The sequence below is a fragment of the Diabrotica virgifera genome, chromosome 3 (assembly GCF_917563875.1).
Source record: "Diabrotica virgifera virgifera chromosome 3, PGI_DIABVI_V3a".
Taxonomy (NCBI): domain Eukaryota; kingdom Metazoa; phylum Arthropoda; class Insecta; order Coleoptera; family Chrysomelidae; genus Diabrotica; species Diabrotica virgifera.
Window position 1 is genome coordinate 78,752,987 of NC_065445.1, and position 22,970 is coordinate 78,775,956.

The 22,970-nt window shown below is 33.6% G+C and overlaps 2 protein-coding genes across 2 annotated transcripts in view; one reads left to right on the forward strand and one right to left on the reverse strand.

Moving 5' to 3' along the window:
• The window catches only part of LOC114327870 (methanethiol oxidase), a 39,486-nt gene extending 36,131 nt beyond the window's left edge, over window positions 1–3,355 (reverse strand). Inside the window, exon 1 of the mRNA XM_028276583.1 lies at window positions 3,209–3,355. Within this exon, the coding sequence (XP_028132384.1) occupies window positions 3,209–3,224 (16 nt within the window). The 5' untranslated portion in view covers window positions 3,225–3,355. The remainder of the gene's footprint in view (window positions 1–3,208) is intronic.
• LOC114327867 (cuticle protein 64) overlaps window positions 1–22,970 on the forward strand; it is a 159,826-nt gene that overhangs the window by 63,529 nt on the left and 73,327 nt on the right. The window lies entirely within an intron of this gene.

The window sequence follows — 22,970 nt, forward strand, 5'->3', positions numbered from 1 at the left end:
CCCATAAATCCCGAGGATTGGACACATTATTACAAACATCTATTAAATTAAAATAGAGACGAATTTAAAGAAGATATGAATTCATCAAGAATCGAAATTCTGGGAGAGGCTATTACCATAGATATCAACAGAGTTAAAAAAGCTATAGCAGGGATGAAGAATGGGAAAGGGCAAGCGGACCAGAGGGAGTAACTACGGAACTTATAAAGAATGGCTTAGAGAATTTACACAGAATGGTCACTGGGATATTTAACGAATATATTAATGGACATCCAACACCAGATGAATGGAAAACAGCCTATATGACTCCGATATATAAAAAAGGTGACAGGAGAAATTGTAAAAACTATAGGGGGATATCGGTCACAAGTTCAATGAGTTGGCTGTATGGTCGAATACTACGGGACCTGACTCATATCAATCGTCTGAAGACGAAGAACAAGGAGGATTTAGAGCAGGTCGCTCATATACAGATAACATCTTTTGTCTTAAACAAATTATAGAAAAAAAAGTTGTGACAAATATAGAGTTACATACGACTTTTGTAGATCTTGAGAAGGCATATGACACTGTCCCCCTAAATAAACTATGGGAAGTCCTGGGCACATCAAACATACATCAAACATTGGTTAGAGCTCTCAAAGATCTATGTTATGGTTTAAACTCCCAAATTAAATTCGGAAACCTCTTAGCTGAAAAATTTGCAATTACTAAGGGTCTCAGACAGGGATGTTGTATCTCTCTGACTCTGTTTAAGATTTATATCTCTGCATCTCCGAAACAATGGAAAAGGAAAGTCAAAGGAATGGGAATGGGTATACAATTGAACGATCAGGATTGCATATATACTTTACAGTCTGCAGATGATCAGGTGGTGATCTCAAATGACGAAGACAACATGGAATATATTATTCTTAGAAAACTAATTTGAAGAATACCAGAAATGGGAGTTAAATATCAATTTAGAAAAGACAAAATACCTCTCAATTGGCGCTGAAGCAGAACAACTCGATATCGATGATAATCAAAAAATAAATCCATGTGATGAATATAAATGACTGTAGTGGAAAAGCCGAACGAGAAATAGAACATTGAATCATACAAGCACGAAGAGCTATAGCATGTCTAAACGGAGTTCTATGGAGTAAAGAAATATCAAAGAAAAGACAATGGTTAAAACTAGCCTACTTTATGGAGGCGAGACATGGAGAATAACCGAGAAATATAACAAAAAGGTCGAAGCCACGGAAATGGATGCCATCAGAAGATCGATGAGAATATTAAGAGCCGAAATAATAAGGAATGAAGTAATAAAACAGCAAATGGGTATAGAGGGCACTATAGTTGAGGAAATTGAGAGAAAACAACTCATATGGTATGGGCATGTGAGCCGAATGGGTGACGAAAGATTGCCTAAAAAAACTATGATGTGGCCCCCAGAGAAGAAGAAACGAGGAAGACCACCACTGTGCAGGAATATGGTAGTTAGGAAAGCAATAAGCGCTCGAAATCTAAATGAAAAACTAACTCAGGACAAAATACAGTGGCGTTTGGGAGTCGGACAACGTCGTAAGACGTTATGAAACCGAATATACAGGGTGCCCCGAAAAGATTGGTCATAAATTATACCACACATTCTGGGGTCAAAAATAGTTCGATTGAACCTAACTTACCTTAGTACGAGTACAAATGTGCTCATAAAAAAAGTTACAGCCCTTTGAATTTACAAAATGAAAATTGATTTTTTTCAATATATCGAAAACTATTAGAGATTTTTTATCGAAAATGGACAAGGGTCATTCTTATGGCAGGAACATCTTAAAACAAAATTATAGTGAAATTTGTCCACCCCACAAAAATTTTATGGAGGTTTTGTTCTCTTAAACCCCCCCCCCCAAACTTTTGTGTACGTTCCAATTAATTCATTATTGGGGTACCATTAGTTAAACACAACGTTTCTAAAACTTTTTTGCCTCTTGGTATTATTTAGATAAGTCAGTTTTTATCGGGATGTGGCTTCTTTTTTAATATGCTTAGGTACATAAAAATTGTATGGGGGTTTTGTTCCTTTAAACCCCCCAAATGTTTGTGTACGTTCCAATTAAACCATTATTGTGGTACCATTAGGTAAACACAGTCCTTTTAAAAGTTTTTTGCCTCTTAGTCTTTTTTTGGTAAGTCATTTTTTATCGAGATGTGGCTTCTTTTTCAAAATATACCTAATAATGTAAATTATAAATAAATTTTCAGATTATTAACAGCTCTCTATAATCGTACTTAACCATATACAAATATGTGGTGGAGTCGACAAATATTCAAAATATCTCGATAAACACTGGCTTATCGAAAAAGTACTAAGAGGTAACAAAAGTTTTAAAAATATTGTGTTTACCTAATAGTGCAACAATAATAATTTAATTGGAACGTACACAAAAGTTTGGGGGGTTTAAGGGAACAAAACCCCAATAAAATTTTTATGGGGTTTACCAATTTCATTTTAATTTTTTTTTAAATATTGCTACTATAAGAATGTCACATGTCCATGTTCAATAAAAAATCTCTAAGAGTCTTCGATATATGAAAAAAATCGATTTTGAGTTTTGTAGTTTCAAAGGGTTGTAACTTTTTTTGTGTGCACTATTGTATATAGGTAAGTGCCGTTCAATCAACTTATTTTTGACCCCAGAATCTGTGGTATAATTTATGACCAATCTTTTCGGGACACCCTGTATAATATAATATTCATAATAGACCCTACATGATATAGTTCGTTGACATCAGGTTGTTAGAAGCTTTTAAAAATATAAAAAAACATAGGGTGTTGCATTACAAATAAAGCTTATGGAAGGCTTGCTTGAGTCACCCTGTACATTTAACTTTATATATTTTTAGAAAGCGCACATTTATAGGTATGTAAAAATCGACGAGTCTCAGCGTTTTTTATAGTTTTTTAAACCAAGAACAAAAATAATTTTATTGCATAAGTGATTTCCACCCTATATTTACTTAGTATGTAATATTATGTATTTGATCATTCTGAAACAACAGTGAATGAAAAGGTGCCTAATGTCCCTATATATTGTTATTACAAACGATGTCAAATTATTTACAGTATCACAGTCGCAGCAGTAGACGAATGTTTAAATAAAACTCCTGTTAAATAGCTATTAAAATTCTATCACATTATCATAGTAGGTTTTGGACTTACCACTGCCGTTCGCCATATTGCCGGTTGTTGTATTATCGTTGTTTCTACTTGGAGGTCACGGCTACACTGATCGGCTGGTGCCGGTAGTTGTCAGTCTAAATAAATATTTTTATGTTTATTGGTTAATTCTTATTATTGGTTAATCTCTAATGCTATACAAGGAGGCTACATGAATTATTTCTGTTACTTTGCTGTTACTAAGTCGTTATTTGTTTTGGAGTGGCAGTCTGGCAGTGGTCACAAGATATAAAATAAATTAAAAAGGAGTCCTCTGTGTACAAGGCTTAACTCCAAACATTTTATTGTAATCGTATATTCATCTTTCTGTTTGACGTCTAGGTACAATCGGTACATTACCGTCTATATACATTTCTGAATTATATTATTGTAAACATAAGAGAGACGTAACACAGATATGCACAGCGTAACATAAGAGAGACGATATGTTTAATGGAGGCTCTGTGATGTTTTGGGGTGGAATTTCCTTTGGAGTAAGTACGGATTTGGTGTCTACGTGGAGGCTCTTTAAATAACTCTTTTCTTTCTTTGGAAAGGACAACGCACACATCTTATGGAAAATATAATGTCACTCAAATTCAATAAAATTTATATGAATATATTCGTTTCAATTTCACGGTCAATTCTTATCATTGCGCCAACTCTTAATTTTCAATAATAAGAGCAGAAATTGATATAAATCAATCTGAAATCAAATGGTAGGTACATAAGTTAGAGAGAAAAATATTTTAAAATACCCAAATTATGGGTACTTCATAAATCTTTTCGGGCTATTAAGCATCTTATTATATAAATAATAGTTTCACTAATCCGCTGAGGCCCAGCGGGGTTTAAGCTGTTTTAAATAGCACCCAGAGCAATAGTGATTATAACTGACACGTTTATAGACTCCAAAAATTTGATTTCGATAAACTTTAATTGCAATTTGCGCCGTAATTAATCATAATTAAGAGTTAGCGCAATGATAAGAATTGACCGTTAATTTAAAACGAATCTCTTCGTATAAATTTTATTGAATTTGAGTGACATTAAATTTTCCATAAGATGTGAGCGTTGTCCTTTTGTTCCTTTCGCAGTATATACATATAAGAAATAATTTCATCTTAGTGTATGATAAAACATGGCCTCCTCACGTATGGAGTGTCATCAATTAAAACAAATATTTAAGAGTAAGCGAACGGCTCCACGAGCGACAAGTTTATGCCAGCAGTAGCCGTAAAACGAATTTAAGGTTCCGCGGAACGGAATAGGAATAGCCAAACTGAACCGACTACCGAACTTGTGCGTAGTCGGTCCAGTTCGGCTATTCCTATTCCGTTCTGCGGAACCTTAAGTTCGTTTTACGGCTACTGCTGGCGTAAACTTGCCGCTCGTGGAGCCGTTCGCTAAAACCGTCTAATTTCTTTGTTATTAAAGATATCAGAGAAAATAAAAAAATAAAATATTCACAAAATATGAGACTATAACATAATTTCGATGTATACCTACTTTTGAAGTTAAACTACACAACGGTCTATTTTATTTGTTTTTAAAGATATTAGGGAAATTAAAAAAACAAAATGTTCACAAAAGATAAAACTAAAATATGATTCCGATGTATACTCTCATTTGTACCTTCTCGTCCTTACAGGGTGTCTGAAACATAAGAAAAACATTTCTTTTCTTCCACTAAGTACAAAAAAAGTTTTAGTAAACCTTTGCACATTGCTGTGCAATTTACTGTGTAAATACTAAAGAAAAATCTAATATATTAAAAAAAAACTAGCGGAATCCGTTAATCTGTTCACGAAAAAAATAATCTATGAAAATGCCTCGCAATGTATGTATTCAATCTTGTGCAAAATATGTTCTAATTATATTAATTATTCAAACCGAAACTGTAAAATAAGCAAGCAATTCATTATTGTCTGAGGTTAGTGTAATAACACACAATTACTTTGACCGAGTATAAAAGTAGTTATTTGTTAGTACCTAAATACATAGTTATTTATATTAATTTGTTATTAAAAAATATTTGTAAGATTTTTTTCATTTTGTAAATTCGATAATAAAAAATTGTATAGGTGTGATGTCTTCTTCTTCTTCTTCTTTTTATATAGACATTACTCTGTCCGTTTTTCAATGTGCCTCCAGTAAGTTGTCATTCCATCTTTTTCGTGGTCTCCCCCCCCCCCGTCTTCCTATTGGGGAACCGTCTCTCGCCGTCCTTACTACTCTATTTGCTGTCATTCGGCTTATGTGGTCGTTCCATTCTACTCTTCTGCTTTTCACCCAGTTATTAATGTTGTCCACCTTGCATCTCCTTCGTATATCTGCACTTCTAGCTCTATCCCACAGCGTCTTACCATCGATTTTTCGCAATGTTTTCATCTCTGCTGTTTCTAGCATTCTTTTTGTCCTTTCTGTATCAGGTCGTGTTTCTGCCGCGTGTGTCATTATTGGTCTGATGACTGTTTTGTAAATTCTGCCTTTCACTTCTTTTCCGATGTTTTTATTTCTCCATATTGTTTCATTCAGGCAACCTGCGGCTCTGTTTGCTTTATTAACCTGATCTTCCACTTCTGTTTCGAGCTTTCTGTAGCTGCATAGTGTGATGCCTAGATATTTAAACTCCATGACTTGTTCTATTATTTGACCCTCCAGCTCTAATAACCTTAGGTGTAATGTGATAGGAGTATAGGTGTGATGTGATAGGAGTAATTATCGAATTTTTTATATATTATTTCCAGACCGATTAGCAGGGGCGTAGCTACCGCCGTATCAGCCGTATCAATTATACGGGGCCCCCGACATTGAGGGGCCCCCGCGCGGCATGTCGAAACAAAATTCCATTCAAAAAATTGAACAAAATATTTTACAATTACTTCACTATTAAAACGCTTTGAACAGTGTGTATTGTTTGCATATCGACATTTTCGTGAAATGGATTCTTTATCTACATAAAAACTATACCTATTTATGCACAGGTACCTATCTATTTTCTGCCTCTCGCCTTTCTATAACTACAGAGTTTTTTTTATTTTCAAGCTAATTTTTATTGTCTATTCACCGTTGGCTGTGTGTGAGACATTGTATAATGTTAATGCCAAATTGCAATATGTATTTGTAATCGCTATACCTTTGAATATTTGAAACATTGAAACACTGTGTATTGTTTGCTTATATTTTCGTGTAATCTGTTCTTTATAAATTGTATTTAGGTATATCTATGTATTTGCCGGTCGCTCGCCATTAAAGTACAGAGTTTCTTTGTTTACGTTCATTTTCAATGTTCATTTACCCTTGGCTTGAAAAAACTGAATTTGTTTTAAAATATTGAGTCTCAACAATTCAAATTTATTTTTCGACTTTGGTTTATTAAAGTTTATTAGGTTTATTATTATTATCTATATTTGGGTGTTATACGCATAACTTATTAGTTCCTAAGGTTGTATTATACAATTTAAAATTTATTTAAATTTTGCAATATACAGTTTCATTAATAATTGGAAATAATTTAACTCTAGATTCGTGGTTTCAAAATATTAAGATTTAACCCAAATCACCTAGCCCGAAAATGCTTCCTAAAGGAGCTAGAGCTCTTTGAAGAAGGCGTCTTGCAATTAGTTTTTTTAAATGCCTCCAGAACACTTCCATTTAGAGAAACGAAGACTTCTACGCCTATTTATATTCCAGAGATTAAGCGTCTCCATAAATTGTGAATTTCTAGTACAGGTCATGGGCGCCCGTTTCGGGTAGGGCAACGGTTATCTTATCGCATAACCTTTTTATCGTTAACTTTTAAGCGTTTTTGACACTGGAGTATTAAATTATGAGGTATTTTAGTACTAAAAGTTACTCTTGCTTTAGGTCGCTAAAATACACCGTTTTTTTTTATTTTTTTTTTATTTTGTTCAAATTCAAAAAAACGAAACATTTTCAGGTCGATTTTTCTATAAAACGGTGTATCCTACCGACTTAAAGTAAGAGTAACTTTTAGTATAGTCGATTCGCTGATCTGAGACACAACTGTCTACACTACAATCACAATAAAAATGCACTGTATAGAAATAACCAAACCAAGACACTGAGTGAGTGCTCCTCGTGCTTGTTTATTTCTAGTGCATCTTTATTGTGATTGTAGTGTAGACATTTGTGTCTCAGATTAGCGAATCGACTATACTAGAATAGCTCTTCTTCTTGATGTGCCTATCCGTGACGAATGTTGGCGATCATCATGGCAATCTTCACCTTATCTGCAGCAACGCGGAAAAGCTGCACAGATGTTGTGTTGAACCAGGTTCTGAGGTTTTTTAACCAGGATGTTCTTCTTCTTCCTGGACCTCGCTTTCCAAATATTTTTCCTTGCAGGATGGCTCGTAGGAGGGCATATCTGGATTCATTTCGCATAATGTGTCCAAAGTATTCCAACTTTCGAGATTTGATGGTGGTTAGTATTTCTCGGTTCTTCCCTATTCTTCTAAGAACCTCCTCATTTGTGACCCGATCAGCCCATGGGATTTTAAGAATTCTCCGATATAGCCACATCTCAAATGCTTCCAACTTTCGGCACATATCCTCGTTTAAGGTCCATGATTCAACACCATAAAAAAGGACAGAGAAGACGTAATATCTCAGCATTCTTACTTTTATACCAAGAGAAAGGTTGTGGCTCTTGAAAAACGCCCCCATACGGTTGAAGATTGATCTAGCTTTTCCGATGCGCGCTCTTATTTCTTGGTTATTGGTCCATTCTTCATTTAGTTGTAGTGCCTCACTCTTTCTACAGGGGTTTGGTTGATATAGAGTTGAGCTTCTGTTATCTTTTTCTTGCTGACGATCATAAGCTTTGTTTTCTTTACGTTTATATTGAGTCCATATTGCTGACTGTAATACGTGATTTTGGGGTCTAGGACGTTTCATCGCCGCCGTTTCGATGCCGCCAGTTCGATGCCGATGCCGGCCGATTCATCGCCAGTCAATTAATCGCTATCTGATATATTTCCGAATTTTCGACAGTTACAATTATTAGTTATTTTTAGTAATAATTAGGAATTCTAGGAAATGCGAGATATGACGGCGATGAAATGGACTGGCGATGAACCGGCGGCATCGAAACGGCCGGCGATGAACCGGCGGCATCGAAACGTCCCATTCCGGTGATTTTGTCCATGAGTACTTGTAGATCTTCTAGGTTGTCCGCAAACACTATGGTGTCATCTGCAAACCTGATATTATTTAGCCGGTACCCGTTTAGTAGAATACCTTTTTCAGTTTCGTGCAAAGCTTCGATAAATATTCTTTCAGAGTAAATATTGAAAATTAGGTGGGACAAAATGCAGCATTGGCTCACTCCACGCATGATTTTGACATATTCGGTGAATTCACCGTCAACTCTGAGGTTTGCAGTCTGATTCCAGTAAAGGTTTCTAATTATTTTCAGATCTTGGTTGTTAATTCCTGCTTCTTTTAGTATTTGCATCATTTTGGCGTGTTGCACTCGATCAAACGCCTTCTCGTAATCAACCAGACATGCGTATACGTCGCAGTTTACGTCTCTGCATCTCTGGAATAAGACTTGTATTGAAAACAAAGCCTCTCTCGTACCAACAGCATTTATGAACCCGAACTGGTTGGACGAAATTTGGCTTTCACATAGCTTGTAAATTCTCGTATGGATTACCTTTAGGAACAATTTTAGGAGATGACTCATCAGGCTTATCGTACGGTATTCTTCGCACTTTTTGGCTCCTCGTTTTTTTTTGGAAGTGCAATAAACTCAGACTGCAGCCATTCTGTTGGTATTTGTCCAGAGTTGTATATGTTGTTGAATATCTTTGTGATTATAGAATAGCTCACGATTTAATAATCCAGTGCCAAAAATGCTTAAAAGTCACAGACAAAAAAGTTATGCCATAAAATAACCGTTGTCCTACCCAAAGAGGACGCATATGACCGGTACTAGAAATTCGCAATTTATGAAATCGATTTATCTCTGGAAGATAAATAGACGTACCAGTTTTCGTTTTTCTAAATAGAAGTGTTCTAAAGGTATTTAAAAAAATATTAATTAAAAGACAAAATCTTCAAAGAACTCCAGCTCCCTTAGGAAGCATTGTCGGAGTAGGTGATTTGAATTAACCCTTAATATTTTGAGCCCAGGAATCTACAGTTAAAATATTTCAAATTATTGATGAAACACCCTATATTGTTTTGTTTTATTTCATTATCTTTTATTTTGTAATAATATTGATGATTTATGTAATTTCAGTAAACTGTATTTGTTATTGTTTTTTTCCTAATCTTTGTAAGCTTTGTCCATAAAATTGTAAAACTTTCAGTGACGATAAAGTATATTTCTATTCTATTCAAGCGTTTTTGCTACTTTTGTTGAACATTTTTGGTGGCTGGTGGAAAAGGGCCCCGCAACAAACTTTGATATGGGGCCCCTGTGGGGCTAGCTACGCCACTGCCGATTAGCATCTAGTCTCCAATGGACACACTACATATGGCCTATCATGAAATGCTACATATTATGACTGATCCTGCTGTACAGAAGTGACATCTTGTCACTTATAGTGAGATCTCTGAATCGGGTGGAGGCTTAGAATTCCACGGGACGACCATGTAAAAAATGATGGGTCCTAAGACGGGCTAATATCCAAATAGAATTGTTAAATCTCGTTAGCAAAAGTTTTATTGCTTGGGTCGTATTCGACAAAATAACAAATATAATCTCCTCAGGACAAGTAAGTATGTCTTGATGGGCAAAGTTGAAGATCGAAGAAGCCCTGGGAACTACATAGCTTTTTACAACCAAAGAAGCAAACAGCTTTTAATAGATGGGTTATGCTTGCTGACCTATTACTGACACACTCCCCAAATAATGGCAACTGACCTTTTTTTTGTAGCAATACAAAAGTCAACAGAGTAATTTTTTCAGTTGTATTTCGAGTATCCTACATTTTCACCGGATTTTAGGCCATTTGATGAGAATATTTGAAAACTGAAATAGGAAATATCGAAAACTACAGCGAATGGTAATAATTTATCTCCATAATTTTTTCTAATACCACTCTTTTTACATAAGTTTAGCGATTTTCAGAATCGTTGTTTATATTATGATTATGCATATTATGGTCAGTATGCGTTACATAAGTTTATCAAGTACTGTTTATATTTAGTATTGTTTATCACACCAAATGAAAACACGAACAACAAAGAAATTGATAATGTAATATTATAAGAGATAATTGTTTTCAAGGTAACGAAAGCAATCACAATAAAACATTTTATCTAGGTAGTTATAATTTTATTTATAATTTAATTTTATAAATAGAATTGTGCAACATGATATGCTAAGGAAAATAATATGGAATCTATCAGTGTTATTTTTGTAAATAAAATCAAATAAAACATTCATACATCAAGCATTCATATTTTCGTTTATAAAAACCAAGAAGTTTTTGGAAACCATAGGATTGTATGTATTACTATGTATTGTAAATTTTTTTTAATATTTCACACCAAAGTACGATTCTATTGAGTAGCAAAACATATTGCATGCGTACCTGCATACATAGATAGACAAATACCACAAGAACAAGCAGACACCTCATTAAAACAGCTCGAGAATTAAAAATTTCTATGATCATCTGTTTTCTAGACTAACAGCAGGCATTTGACTGTGTGAAATGGAAAGTGACGTGGAGAATTCTACATGAGATCTTCCTGATCATCTGTAAGATCCACTGAAGAACCTATACGAGAATAATGAAACCAGAATAAGAATTAAAAACCGTAAGTCCAACCCTTTTAAAGTCAGTATGGGACTCCCACAAGGAATTCTATCTTCAAGTCTTTCCAAATTCTATGGGAAATATATAATGAGAAAAACAGTTGAAAAATGTAATGGCCGTATCTCTATCGCAGATATAAAGATTTCAACTTTAGATAAGCAGGCAATACAACTCTAATCACTGCATCTGAAGAGATGCACCTATTAAAGTGCATCTAGAGTGCTAATATAGTGAAAACCCAAAGCAGTGCATGACGTCTCAAGATCAATAAACAAAAAACAAAAATTAGGATAGTCGATTATTCAAACTCATTGCACAAACAACTCGAATTGTTGGATCCCTTGGCCAATTTGAAATGGTTTAATTGAAAGTTTCATTATAAAGAATTACATACTATCTTTTAGTAATTCATACTTTTGTGAAATACGCAGGAGATTTAGATGGCCAAAAATGCGGAAAGAGGAAATTGTCGGAGAAGGCCAAAATGAGATTGATATGGGCCTTCGTTTTTCCTATACATATTCAGATACGGATCCTAAGCATGGACAATGAGATTGGACGATAGGAAAAGAATTGACACCTTTGAGATGTGGTGCTGAAGGAGAATGTTTATGATCTCATGGACAGAGCACAGAACAAATCACTCAATCCTAAAAAAGAACGTGTTAACCACAATAAAAACAGCCAAAATCGAATACCTTGTTGGTTACACCATGAGGAACACCAAAAGATATGGATTGCTGCAACTAATTATGCAGATAAAAGTAGAAGGAAAATGAAGATTAAGAAGGCAAATGATGTCCTGACTGAAAAATCTACATAAGTGGTTTAAATCTACGTATACCAACCACAAATCTTTTCAGAGCAACAATGTACAAAGTACAGATGGTTGCCAACATCCGAAGTGGATGGGCAATACAAGATTGGGGGGGGGGCAATCGATCATATACCCCATCTTGTCGTCTGATATTAGGTAAACATCTGTTATTGTTATATTATGTTTAAATTTAAGAACGTAAATTTCTCAATAGGCATGTTCGGCAAGTGAATCATCTCACATCTATAAACTTAATCCTTTCCGGTCTTCCGAAACGTTTATGGTGACGACAATAAACTATAATGCTTTGTACGTGACCATTGAAAGAATGGGCTTTCTTTTTACATTAAATGCTAAATTTTAGTATTTCGATACAATTATTATCGGTAGTAGTTACAGAGGCGTAACAGAGGCCCCCGCAGCATGATCTATCAATATTGCGTCGTCTGCATAACAGAGTATTTTTACTTCTTTGTTTCCCACTCTGTATCCTCTTCCTTTGTTGATGCTGTTGGCGATTTGATTCATGATTAAATTGAAGAGAATTGGGCTCAGTGAGTCCCCTGCCTTATTCCATTGCATATGTCTATAGGTTCTGTAAGTTGTCCATCTATTCTACAGGAACTTCTCTATTAATCTATTATACAGGAGATGGATTACATGTTTAAGTCTTGAAGCTTGCGGGGGGCCCCATCTTGTCGTCTAAGATATGTAAAAATTTGTCATTTTTATAATATTTTACGCATACATACGCAACGTTTTTTTAAGCAGTGCAGTATTAAAAATAAAGTTATCCATCAGATAGATATTTATGAATAAAATTGTAGATATATTCGCTGATAGTAGTGCACGAAGAAAGTTGTTCCTCTCATCAATAATACTATGCAATAATGTAATAATTTTTTAATTTTTGTTATATTTTATTCTATACCAATAAAGATGAAAAATGTACGTTGTCATAAACAGTACATGTATACACCGATAGCCCAGTAAATGACCGTTTTGGAGTCTATAATTTCATAATTATTATCTCCGTCACGACGGATTTGCTTGAAAATTTGGATTTTGATTCTACTTACCCTCCACTTGGGAAGTAAAAAACATACGTTTAAAATAAGTCCGGAAAGGTTTAAATTGACTAATTATAAGCAATAATCCACAGTACATCGTCCTTTTTGGAAGATGATTACAAAAGTCTTAATTATCTTAACTGCTTTGTTTGAGCAAGTCTACCACTTTTTAAAAAATTTCAGAGTGCAAGTTGGACGCGTTTCAGCGTTTCCGCGTTATTAATATATTTACGTTGTCGGAATAACGAAACGCGACTGTAAATATGTCGGACAAGAGATCGACAATCTTTATTATTTAAATATAAGTACTTTAAATTGAAAATTAAGAGTTTTGTGATAACAAAATCGTAGAGTCTGACACCCGCAAGATATCATTCTATACTTTATTTCACGTTAATAATAGAACATTACGCTTATGGAGATCAGTGTTAACAAACCTCTCGGGCACGGGTGGCTACTCGATTACCGATATACTATTCATTTTAATCAGTACGGCGTGGCATCGGCGCGCTTCTATCGTTTATAAGAAATGCATGGGGCTATCTTCGCAATGTTCTATTCTTAACGTGAAATAAAGTTTAGCGCGGTAGTTTTGTTATTACAAAACTCTTAATTTTCAAAAGACTAAGGCATCTATGCCATTTCGTTCGTTGCAATTCGGGACTGCACGCTGGGGTTTGTTTTGGTTGGATCAGGGAGAGCAGCATATGTGCCTCCTGATGAGAGACTAATAAGTTTCGAAACCGGTAGAGGTGCTTGCAGCACTCTCTGATTGGACTGGAATATGGTTCGGCTGTATTTTCGTTTTGCAACGAAATTGAAAATGGTTATTCATTTTTGTCTTAATTTTCAGTTTAAAATACTTATATTTAATTAATAAAGATTGTCGATCTCTTGTTCGACAAATTTACAGCTGAGTTTCGTTAGTCCGACAACGTAAATATGTTAATGACGCGGGACGCGGAAACGAGCCCAACCTGCACTCTAAAATTTTTCAGAAAGTGGTAGACTCGCTCAAACGAAGCAGTTAAGAACATTTTTAAGACTTTTCTAATCATCTTAAAAAAAAACGATGTACTGTGGACTACAACTTTTGTTCAATATTTTTCGGGTTATTGCGAGTGAAATTGTTTATTTTTCAACAAAAAAAAACTCAACAACTTTTCTCGAATTAAATATTATTAAAACAATATGTTTATCAAAAATGTAGCTTATAAAAAAAGGTCTATTCAAGAAGTCAATCGATACAGTAAAAGCAAAGTTAAAGCTCATGAAAAATTGTTCTTATTCGTCAAAATAACCAAAAAATGAAGAACTTTTCTGAGAAAACTCATTAAATTTTTTTTTAATATTTAAAAAAAGATAAAAGGCATTATATTTAATTTCGATTCAGAGATCATTACCATCTTTCTATGGACCATTTTGAACTCTTTTGTTCTCGTCAGGAAAGCATATGCAATGATGCCCTGAATCGAAAAATAAATATCTTTGCCATTCATGTCAATTACAAAATATAATTAACATTTAGACGCTATAGCGACCTCTTTTAACAAACTGTCGAAACCCAAAAGACTCCATCTTTAAACAAATAAATGTTCAAAAATAATAAAATCTTTGGATCTCTTGGTTCGGAAGCAGATTCTCTCTTATACCTATTCCCCATCCTTCTAAAAATTGCAAGGAAAAGGGTGATGAATGTAGAGACATGGGGAGTCTACATAGTTGCACTCCACAAGATTTGCACTCCACAAGGAACCAAGAGATCCAAAGATTTTATTATTTTTGAACATTTATTTGTTTAAAGATGGAGTCTTTTGGGTTTCGACAGTTTGTTAAAAGAGGTCGCTATAGCGTCTAAATGTTAATTATATTTTGTAATTGACATGAATGGCAAAGATATTCTAAGAGAATTCAGGTATGCTACAGGAGTCAGAGTATCGTTGGCTTCAATAAGAAGAAGAATTTTAGACTCAGGTTTGAGGAGTCGTCGACCAATAAGAGTTCCTCAGCTACAACCTAGACATGTTTTGGACCGACTCCAGTGGGCTCAAGAACACATACAGCTCCCCCAACAATTTTGAAATTTTGCGCTTTTTCCAGACGAGACCAGAATCTGTTTAAATAGTGATAACCGGCGAATTTGTGTGTGGCGAGAGCCAACAAGAGCTGCACAACTAGCTACACACGAATTCGCCGGTTATCACTATTTAAACAGATTCTGGTCTCGTCTGAAAAAAAGCGCAAAATTTCAAAATTGTTGGGGGAGCTGTATGTGTTCTTGAGCCCACTTTAGGCGGTCCAAAACATGTCTAGGTTGTAGCTGAGAAACTCTTATTGGTCGACGACTCCTCAAACATGAGTCTAAGATTCTTCTTCTTATTGTAGCCAACGATACTCTGACTCTTGTAGCATGCTTGAATTCTCTTTGGAGGGCTGGCACAGACATAGAAGAATTTCTACACGAAATTCTTAAGGAAATACAGGAGATTCTTAAGAAATACAGGAGATTCTTAAGGAATCTATATATCTATTCTGTCGATCATTGGTAACTCGGGGTCTACCAGACCGAGCTCTATTCCGTATCAAGTTTGTCTCCAGGAACCTATTCCATATCCGTGAGACATCACTCTGAGAAACACCCACTCTTTCCGCCACGAACCGCTGTGAATTGCCTTCTTCAACTAAATCGATAATTCTTATACGGTCCAATTCAGAAATTAAAGTACGATTAATTTTTAATCACGTTTTCAAAAATTTCACCCGAATAAATTTTTCAAATGTTTACACCTTGGCAAAACCAGGTCAATTAAATGGGTAATCAAATAAAATAAAAAACCCAAAATGGTAGATTTTTTATAAAAAGGGCCCATTAAATATGTGATAAAGATACGGATTTATAAAAGCGTAAAACACAAAAACTAACCTTTATTTTATTTAAAAGAGTTGCAATAAAATGTACTTACTTTGACCCGATTTAGAACCTGCTGCATTTTAATAGAATAAGACAGTAAATAATGGTACCAATTAATCAATACCTCGATTCTTAATCCGAATTGTGGTCGTCCTCGCTTTAGTTTTTTATTATTGTGTATCAGCCTTAACAATCAGCACAGATTTATTAGCAAACGACAAATAACTTATATGTACATACTTTATATCTAATAGTCAATATTGAGGTAATCCATGCTGTACTATTTATGATATAGCATTCAGCACCAAGTTTAATGGCGTATGTAGAATCTGATTAAACTTAAAGTTGGCTGTTGCTGTAAAAAATTATTATAGGACTTAATGACTGGTTGCACCAACAGATATTAAACTTAAGACGTAGGGACTTAGGGACTATAAGTTTAAATTCAAATATAAGTCCTTATGCTGGGGCCACACTAGCGTCTAATGCCATTTATTATCGCAGTATTTGACATATTTTCAATGCAAAGAGTGCGATAATTAACAGCATTAAACGCTAGTATGACCCCAGCCTTAAAATATAAGCTGAGCTCGGCTAAGCAGGAGCTTAAGATCTGTTAGTGCAACGAGGCATAAATCAATTAACTGATCATCAAAATTCAGTAGCAATACACTTTTGCCTTTGTTGTTCTACTCTGCTCTATATTTCAGTCTCAGGGTCCCAAACCTCATTCAGCAGGAAACCCAAGTATTTAAACTGCCTAACTTGTTCGATTTCTTCTCCAGCGAGCGACATAAATATGTATAGTCCGTCCGCTATAACTTTTCCCATGCAGTACGATTCATTTTCAATCAAATTAAGTCAAAACAGAAAGTGAAACGTACGCCGATATGTGTAGTATATAGTATATAGTATACAGTATACAAAATGTATATACACATCGACGTTCGTTTCAATTTATGTTTTGACTTAAGGCCATGGGTACATAATTCGCAAATAATTTACGGCTATCCCTACTTTTCCTGTCTTTACACGGCAAATTATGTGTAGTAAAATTCACACTGGTATGGATATGTAAACATTACTAGATTTTTATTCTACTTGGCAATGTCATCATTAACTTTAAAGAGATGGCTTTTGAATGTTCTTGGATAACTGTTATTTGTATAATTGCAAATGATTAATTCAGTTAATAAATGTGATAATTTTTTCACTAACTCTGTATCCAGTGATTGTAATAATTTATATGTACAACAAAAACTAATACTCAATCGAGAAAAGAGGAAAAGTGTTAAAGTGATTTTTTAATAATATATTGTTACTATGGAACGCTTACAATTATTTTGAACATCTTTAAGAACAAAATACTTGGATCACAGAATATAATCCTGATGTATTCTCTGCTTGGATCTTCCATAAATTACTTTTTGTTAAGTTCACGTCTTAAATCAATTATTTTTTATCAAATACATTATCAATATTATTTAACCAACCACTCAAAATATTCCGGGTGCCATGTCAAATATTTAAAATATTTAAAACTGTCACTCTCATCATTCATCATATTCATATTTTATTTGACTCAGTGCGTTGTATGACAAAGATAGCGAATGTTCGATTTGGAAAATATCACCACGGACGTGGTGTCCATTTTTTTCGAATCCTGAAGAAACTAATAAATGTTTTTAAAAAATTTAAACGCAGAATGAAAGACTAAATTATTATCGAGGGCCGAAAGTCCCTTAGAATAAATAAATAGTTTATTTTGAATGAGATATTTGAAATTAAAAATGACACTACATTTTCTCTTAGTTTTTCACCCCTGTAACTTATTGAAATAAACATTATAGAAGTTTTCAGGGACTTTCGGCCCTCGGCAATAACGTAGTCTTTCATTCTGCGTTTAAATTTTTCAAAAATACTTATTAGTTTTCTCAGGATTCGAAAAAAATGAATCCCCATTTGAATAGCATTGAAGCCGAAAATACGTACCCATCCTCTTAATTTGATTGAAAATGAATCGTACCGCATGGGAAAAGTTATAGCGGACGGGCTATATATCTTTTCGTTTGGGTAATTATTTCTACTTATAATCATTGTTTTATTTTCCTTATATTCATTTACAAACCCAGCGCTTCACCTGCATTTGTTAGAATATTTAAAAGACATTGAAGATCTTCGATGTTATTTGCCACTATCGCTGTGTCATCGGCATACCTGTAACAAGAATACTGGGGAAACGAAACTAGTTAAAAAACTAATATAATGGTTTGATAAAGAGTGCCAAGAAACAACAGATAAGAAAAATAGAGCATATTTGAAGACAGATCATGGAGGAATACCGGACTCTAAAAAGAGGAGAAAAAATATTTCATAAAAGAAATAAAGGTAATTAGTGGAGGAAAAGTAGTTAGACAGTATAGAAGGGTTAAAAAATCAAAACGAAACTCGAAGTTCTACAGAAATCTGAACAAATTGAGAAAATATTTTAAGTCAAGAATTGGGAGCTGTAAAGATGGAGAGGGAAATATACTAATGATAAGTTAGGATACAGGAATGGCAATGTCTAACTTACAAAAAAAGTGTTAGGATACAGGAAGAGAACTCTAGAACCTTTGAGATAAATGATGGACTTAGACAAGGGGATGCGCTGGCGTGCCTGCTATTTAATATTGCCTTGGAAAAGGCAGTCTGAGACACGCGAATTAGTGGCGGCGGTGCTATTTACATAGATCGATACAAATTTTAGCATACGCTGATGACACTGACATTATAAGACGTAGCAAGCGAGATGTTGAACAATATTTCATAGCCTTGGAAACGGTTGACGAAAAATATCGGTCTAGTGATCAACGAAGACAAAATAAAATGCATGCTGGTTACTAAAGATCCTATAGCAAACGTGGAATGGTCAGCAGTCTTTGGGGCTTATATCTTTGAACGTGTTGACAGCTTCACATACCTTGGCTTGTTGGTGACTACTACCAACAAAACGAGCGTAGAATTTAAAACGAATAAACCTTACAAATAGACATACTATGAACTCCAAAAACAATTCCTCTTAAGACACATCCGAAGAAGACCTAAAATTATTAGATACAAAATATTGCTGAGGTCGACCTTCACATATTGGACAAAAGCATGGACCTTAATATAGAAGGATGAACCACTTTTGGGAATATTCGAGAGTAAAATACTCTGCAAAATATTGGGAGCTTTAAACGACCAAGGGGAGTGACGCAAATTATATACCTTCGACAGGGCCGCGTTTAGGTCAATTGACGCCCTAGGCAATTCTCTAGTAGCCGCCCTTCAAGCATGTACCATTTTTTCGAAAAAAATGCAAGCAGAATTTTTTATTTAAATAAGAATGTTAGGTTCTTCAAATAATGCTTGTAAATGTGTTAAAGATATTCTTTATTTTACATCAGGCGTAATGTTACATATTACTATTATAAAAAGGCGCCATGCATTTCTTTTTGACAATATTACTATTATAGTAAGTAAAAAACTTGGGTAAGTCCATCTAAATAAACAAGGCCGTCGTACTCCCCTCCTCCCCCCTTTGGGCGTCAGGACTAAATGCAATTGCATATTGAAACATAGTTTTTAATTCCAAATAACTTTTCAATAACAATTTTCGATATTGTGAAATATAAAATTACTTTTTCCTGAGCCAAATTCATATTTTTTAACAAACATCGTATAAAATTAATAAAATGTGATATCTGATGTGATGTGTTGCGATAGCAGTAGCCGTTATTTTTTAACTGTTATTTCACTGAAGCTGCTTCACACTGTTACACCATTTTCATAATAACTGAAATATTCAGGTAGCTGACTACTTTTTTAGTTATTGTAGACCTATAGGAAGAATACCTACCCGTGTCCTGTCTAGAGTTCATGCCCGTTTTTTTAATTATTAACAATTTAATTTGTATGTAATCTTTTTAAAAGTTATATGTAATTTCTACATACATTACAAATATTCAATTTTATTATAAATGTATTAATTCATAAAGGGTTTAATTTGTTTAAACATTCTTTGAAAAAATATTTTTTTCCTTTTTCCAAATATCTATTTTTTTAATCATATCATTAATTATCATAGAAAAAGTTAAAGTATATTTTAATAAATAAATTATTTTTATTAAATAATAATTTATTGAACATAATTTACTTATTAAAGTATACCTTAACTTTTTCTATGATTAATAATGATAGTATCATTACAAAAAATGGATTATTGAGAAAAAATTATTTTTTCAAAAATTGTTTAAAAAATAGACTGTTTATTAATTAATAAATGTCTAGACAAATTGCATATTTGTAATATACACAAAAAGTATATACAAATTAAAAAAAGAAAGATCAAAATCCATTGAGTATATCCCGAGATACTTATAGAAAATTATATCTTCTTAATACACTTTTCTACTTTCATTTGGCATACGCAGAATTTTCATATCTTCATTATTTGCTGTCATTTGTTATTCCAAAACAAAGGTCTCTGGGATAAACAAATAGAATAACTTTTAAACTAATTAATGGATCGGTCTCAAATTTTGAGGGTTTGTTATGTACCCCAATACCCAACTTTGAGTGAAACACTACAGTAAAAGTTAGTTTTAGTAAAAGTTATTAATAAATAACGATTTTCAGATATTTTGCAGTTTACGAAGCAACAAATTAACTTTTTGACTTTAAAAAATTGTCATTTTCAAGGTTTTTCAATGTTCTAAAAAATAAATTTTGTAATTTTATGTCAACTATTTAGCTTTTTAATTGAGTGCAAAAAATGGAAAAATCGCGTTGATTGCACTAAATTGTTAATAATTAAAAAAAGGACGCGAACTCTAGGCAGGAAACATGTACGTTTTCATCCTATAGGTCAACAGTCAACAATAACTAAAAAAGTAGTCAGCTACCTCGATATTTCAGTGTCCCGAACATGGTCTATTTCTTGCTTATTTCCCTGGAGTATATCTGTGCGACGACACGAACCTTATCTACTTGTAATAATACAGTTTGAAGATCCCAACTCTAACTGGATGTCCTACTGTAGACAAGTCAAATTTTTAGTTTCTGCAAAATGTGCAATATTGAAGTGATCAATAGCCCACCGCCTTTGCCGAGCTTCCGGCGGCCTAATAATCACTAAATTTATGACTTCCGTCCTTTTTGAATGAATAGTGTTAAGATAACAGAATGCTATGTTTGTTTTATTTTTGGTATGAATGCAATTTGTTTTATTCTATTTAGAAATGAATGTCCACTTCTATTTCATTGATGGATGAACATACATACTTGTTATTCGATTTTAATTTTTATATACAAATATTTTTTTGTACAGTATTTTTGCCGCCCTCTCACAATTTTCCGCCATAGGCAACTGCCTATATTGCCTAATGGTTAAAGCAGCCCTGACCTTCGAATTATACCAACTTATTAATGAACCAGACGTCGTAACGTTCATTAAAACACAACTACTTAGATGGTCCTGACATATAATACGAATGACAGACAACACGATTGCTAAAACGCTAACCATGGGCACACGTGTAGGAAGAAGAAGCAGAAGCCGAGTGCGAATTAGGTGGTTGGATGGAGTTGAGACCGACTTAGTGGTAATAAAAATCAGAAGATAGCCAGGCAACATGTCGCCAGAAACCTAATAGAATGATGACTAATCTTGGAACAGGCTACGATCGACAAAGGATTGTTGAGCAAAAGATGATGATGATTGTGGTGTAAAACACATACATTAAAATAAATATACAGGGGAGTCATAAGGAACTGTACATTGTACATACTCCTACCTCGTATAGAGGCCCCTATGAGGAATAACAAATGACCATTAAAAAGTGTCTGCTCCCATTGTTTAATAATATACAGGGCGAGTTTCGCATTTTGACAGAAATTTATATTCGTCATAATTTTTGAACGGTCAGATCGATGTGTCTCTTATTTTGGTCAATCGTTACACTATTACCACCTAATCAACTGATTTATTCAAACTAGAAAAAAATCAGGTCCGGCTTTAAAAAATTAGTTCGTTTGGGCCTTAGAAAAAATTTCACCCTGTATACGCTTTTTGAAAACTCTAATATTAATTTTACAAATTAGACAAATAGCCAATTAAAATGGCATATTTATTTTTTTCCCCACACGATTACTTAATTTTTTATAAAAAAATCAAATTTGACTATGAATTAAAAATTTGGTAAAGTGAACCATATATTTAAAAAAAATTAACTTTTATTACAAAAATTAATTCTTTTTAACAAATATTTGATTTATGTTACCACCCAATCAATTGATTTATTCAAACTAGAAAAAAATCAGGTCCGGCTTTAAAAAATTAGTTCGTTTGGGCCTTAGAAAAAAATTTCACCCTGTATACGCTTTTTGAAAACTCTAATATGAATTTTACAAATTAGACAAATAGGCAAATAAAATGGCGTATTTATTTTTTCCCCACATGATTACTTAATTTTTTATTAAAAAATCAAATTTGTCAAAATCGCAATATTACCATAAAAATAAAAAAATTAAACAACGTTTTTCTGAAAATTAAAAGTTTCACCATTTTTTTCCATAACACGTCTAGATCTACAACTCCCCATAACACTTCTCTTTGGACTCTATAGTTTAACATAGAGGTGATCCAATAGATAAATTTTAAATTTTTTCACTTAATTTTTGCGATTTAACTTTGCAATTCACGAATCTGCACCTTTTATTTTTAAAAATTCATAACTTTTACGAGAATAAGGCTGAAAGTCTACAACAATTGTCATAGTCTTCACAATGGTAAGAGATATGTGCTGTAAAAATTTTAGAAAAATTTTTTTTAAATGGAACGTTGTAGCGAGTTAAACCGTGATTTCATCTTTTTTTTGATTTTTAGGTTAAAATTCCTATTTTGACAAATTTGATTTTTTAATAAAAAATTAAGTAATCGTGTGGGGAAAAAATAAATATGCCATTTTAATTGCCTACTTGTCTAAGTTGTAAAATTCATATTAGAGTTTGCAAAAAGCGTATACAGGGTGAAATTTTTTCTAAGACCAAAACGAAATAATTTTTTAAATCCGGGCCTGATTTTTTTTCTAGTTTGAATAAATCAGTTGATTGGGTGGTAACATAAATTAAATATTTGTTAAAA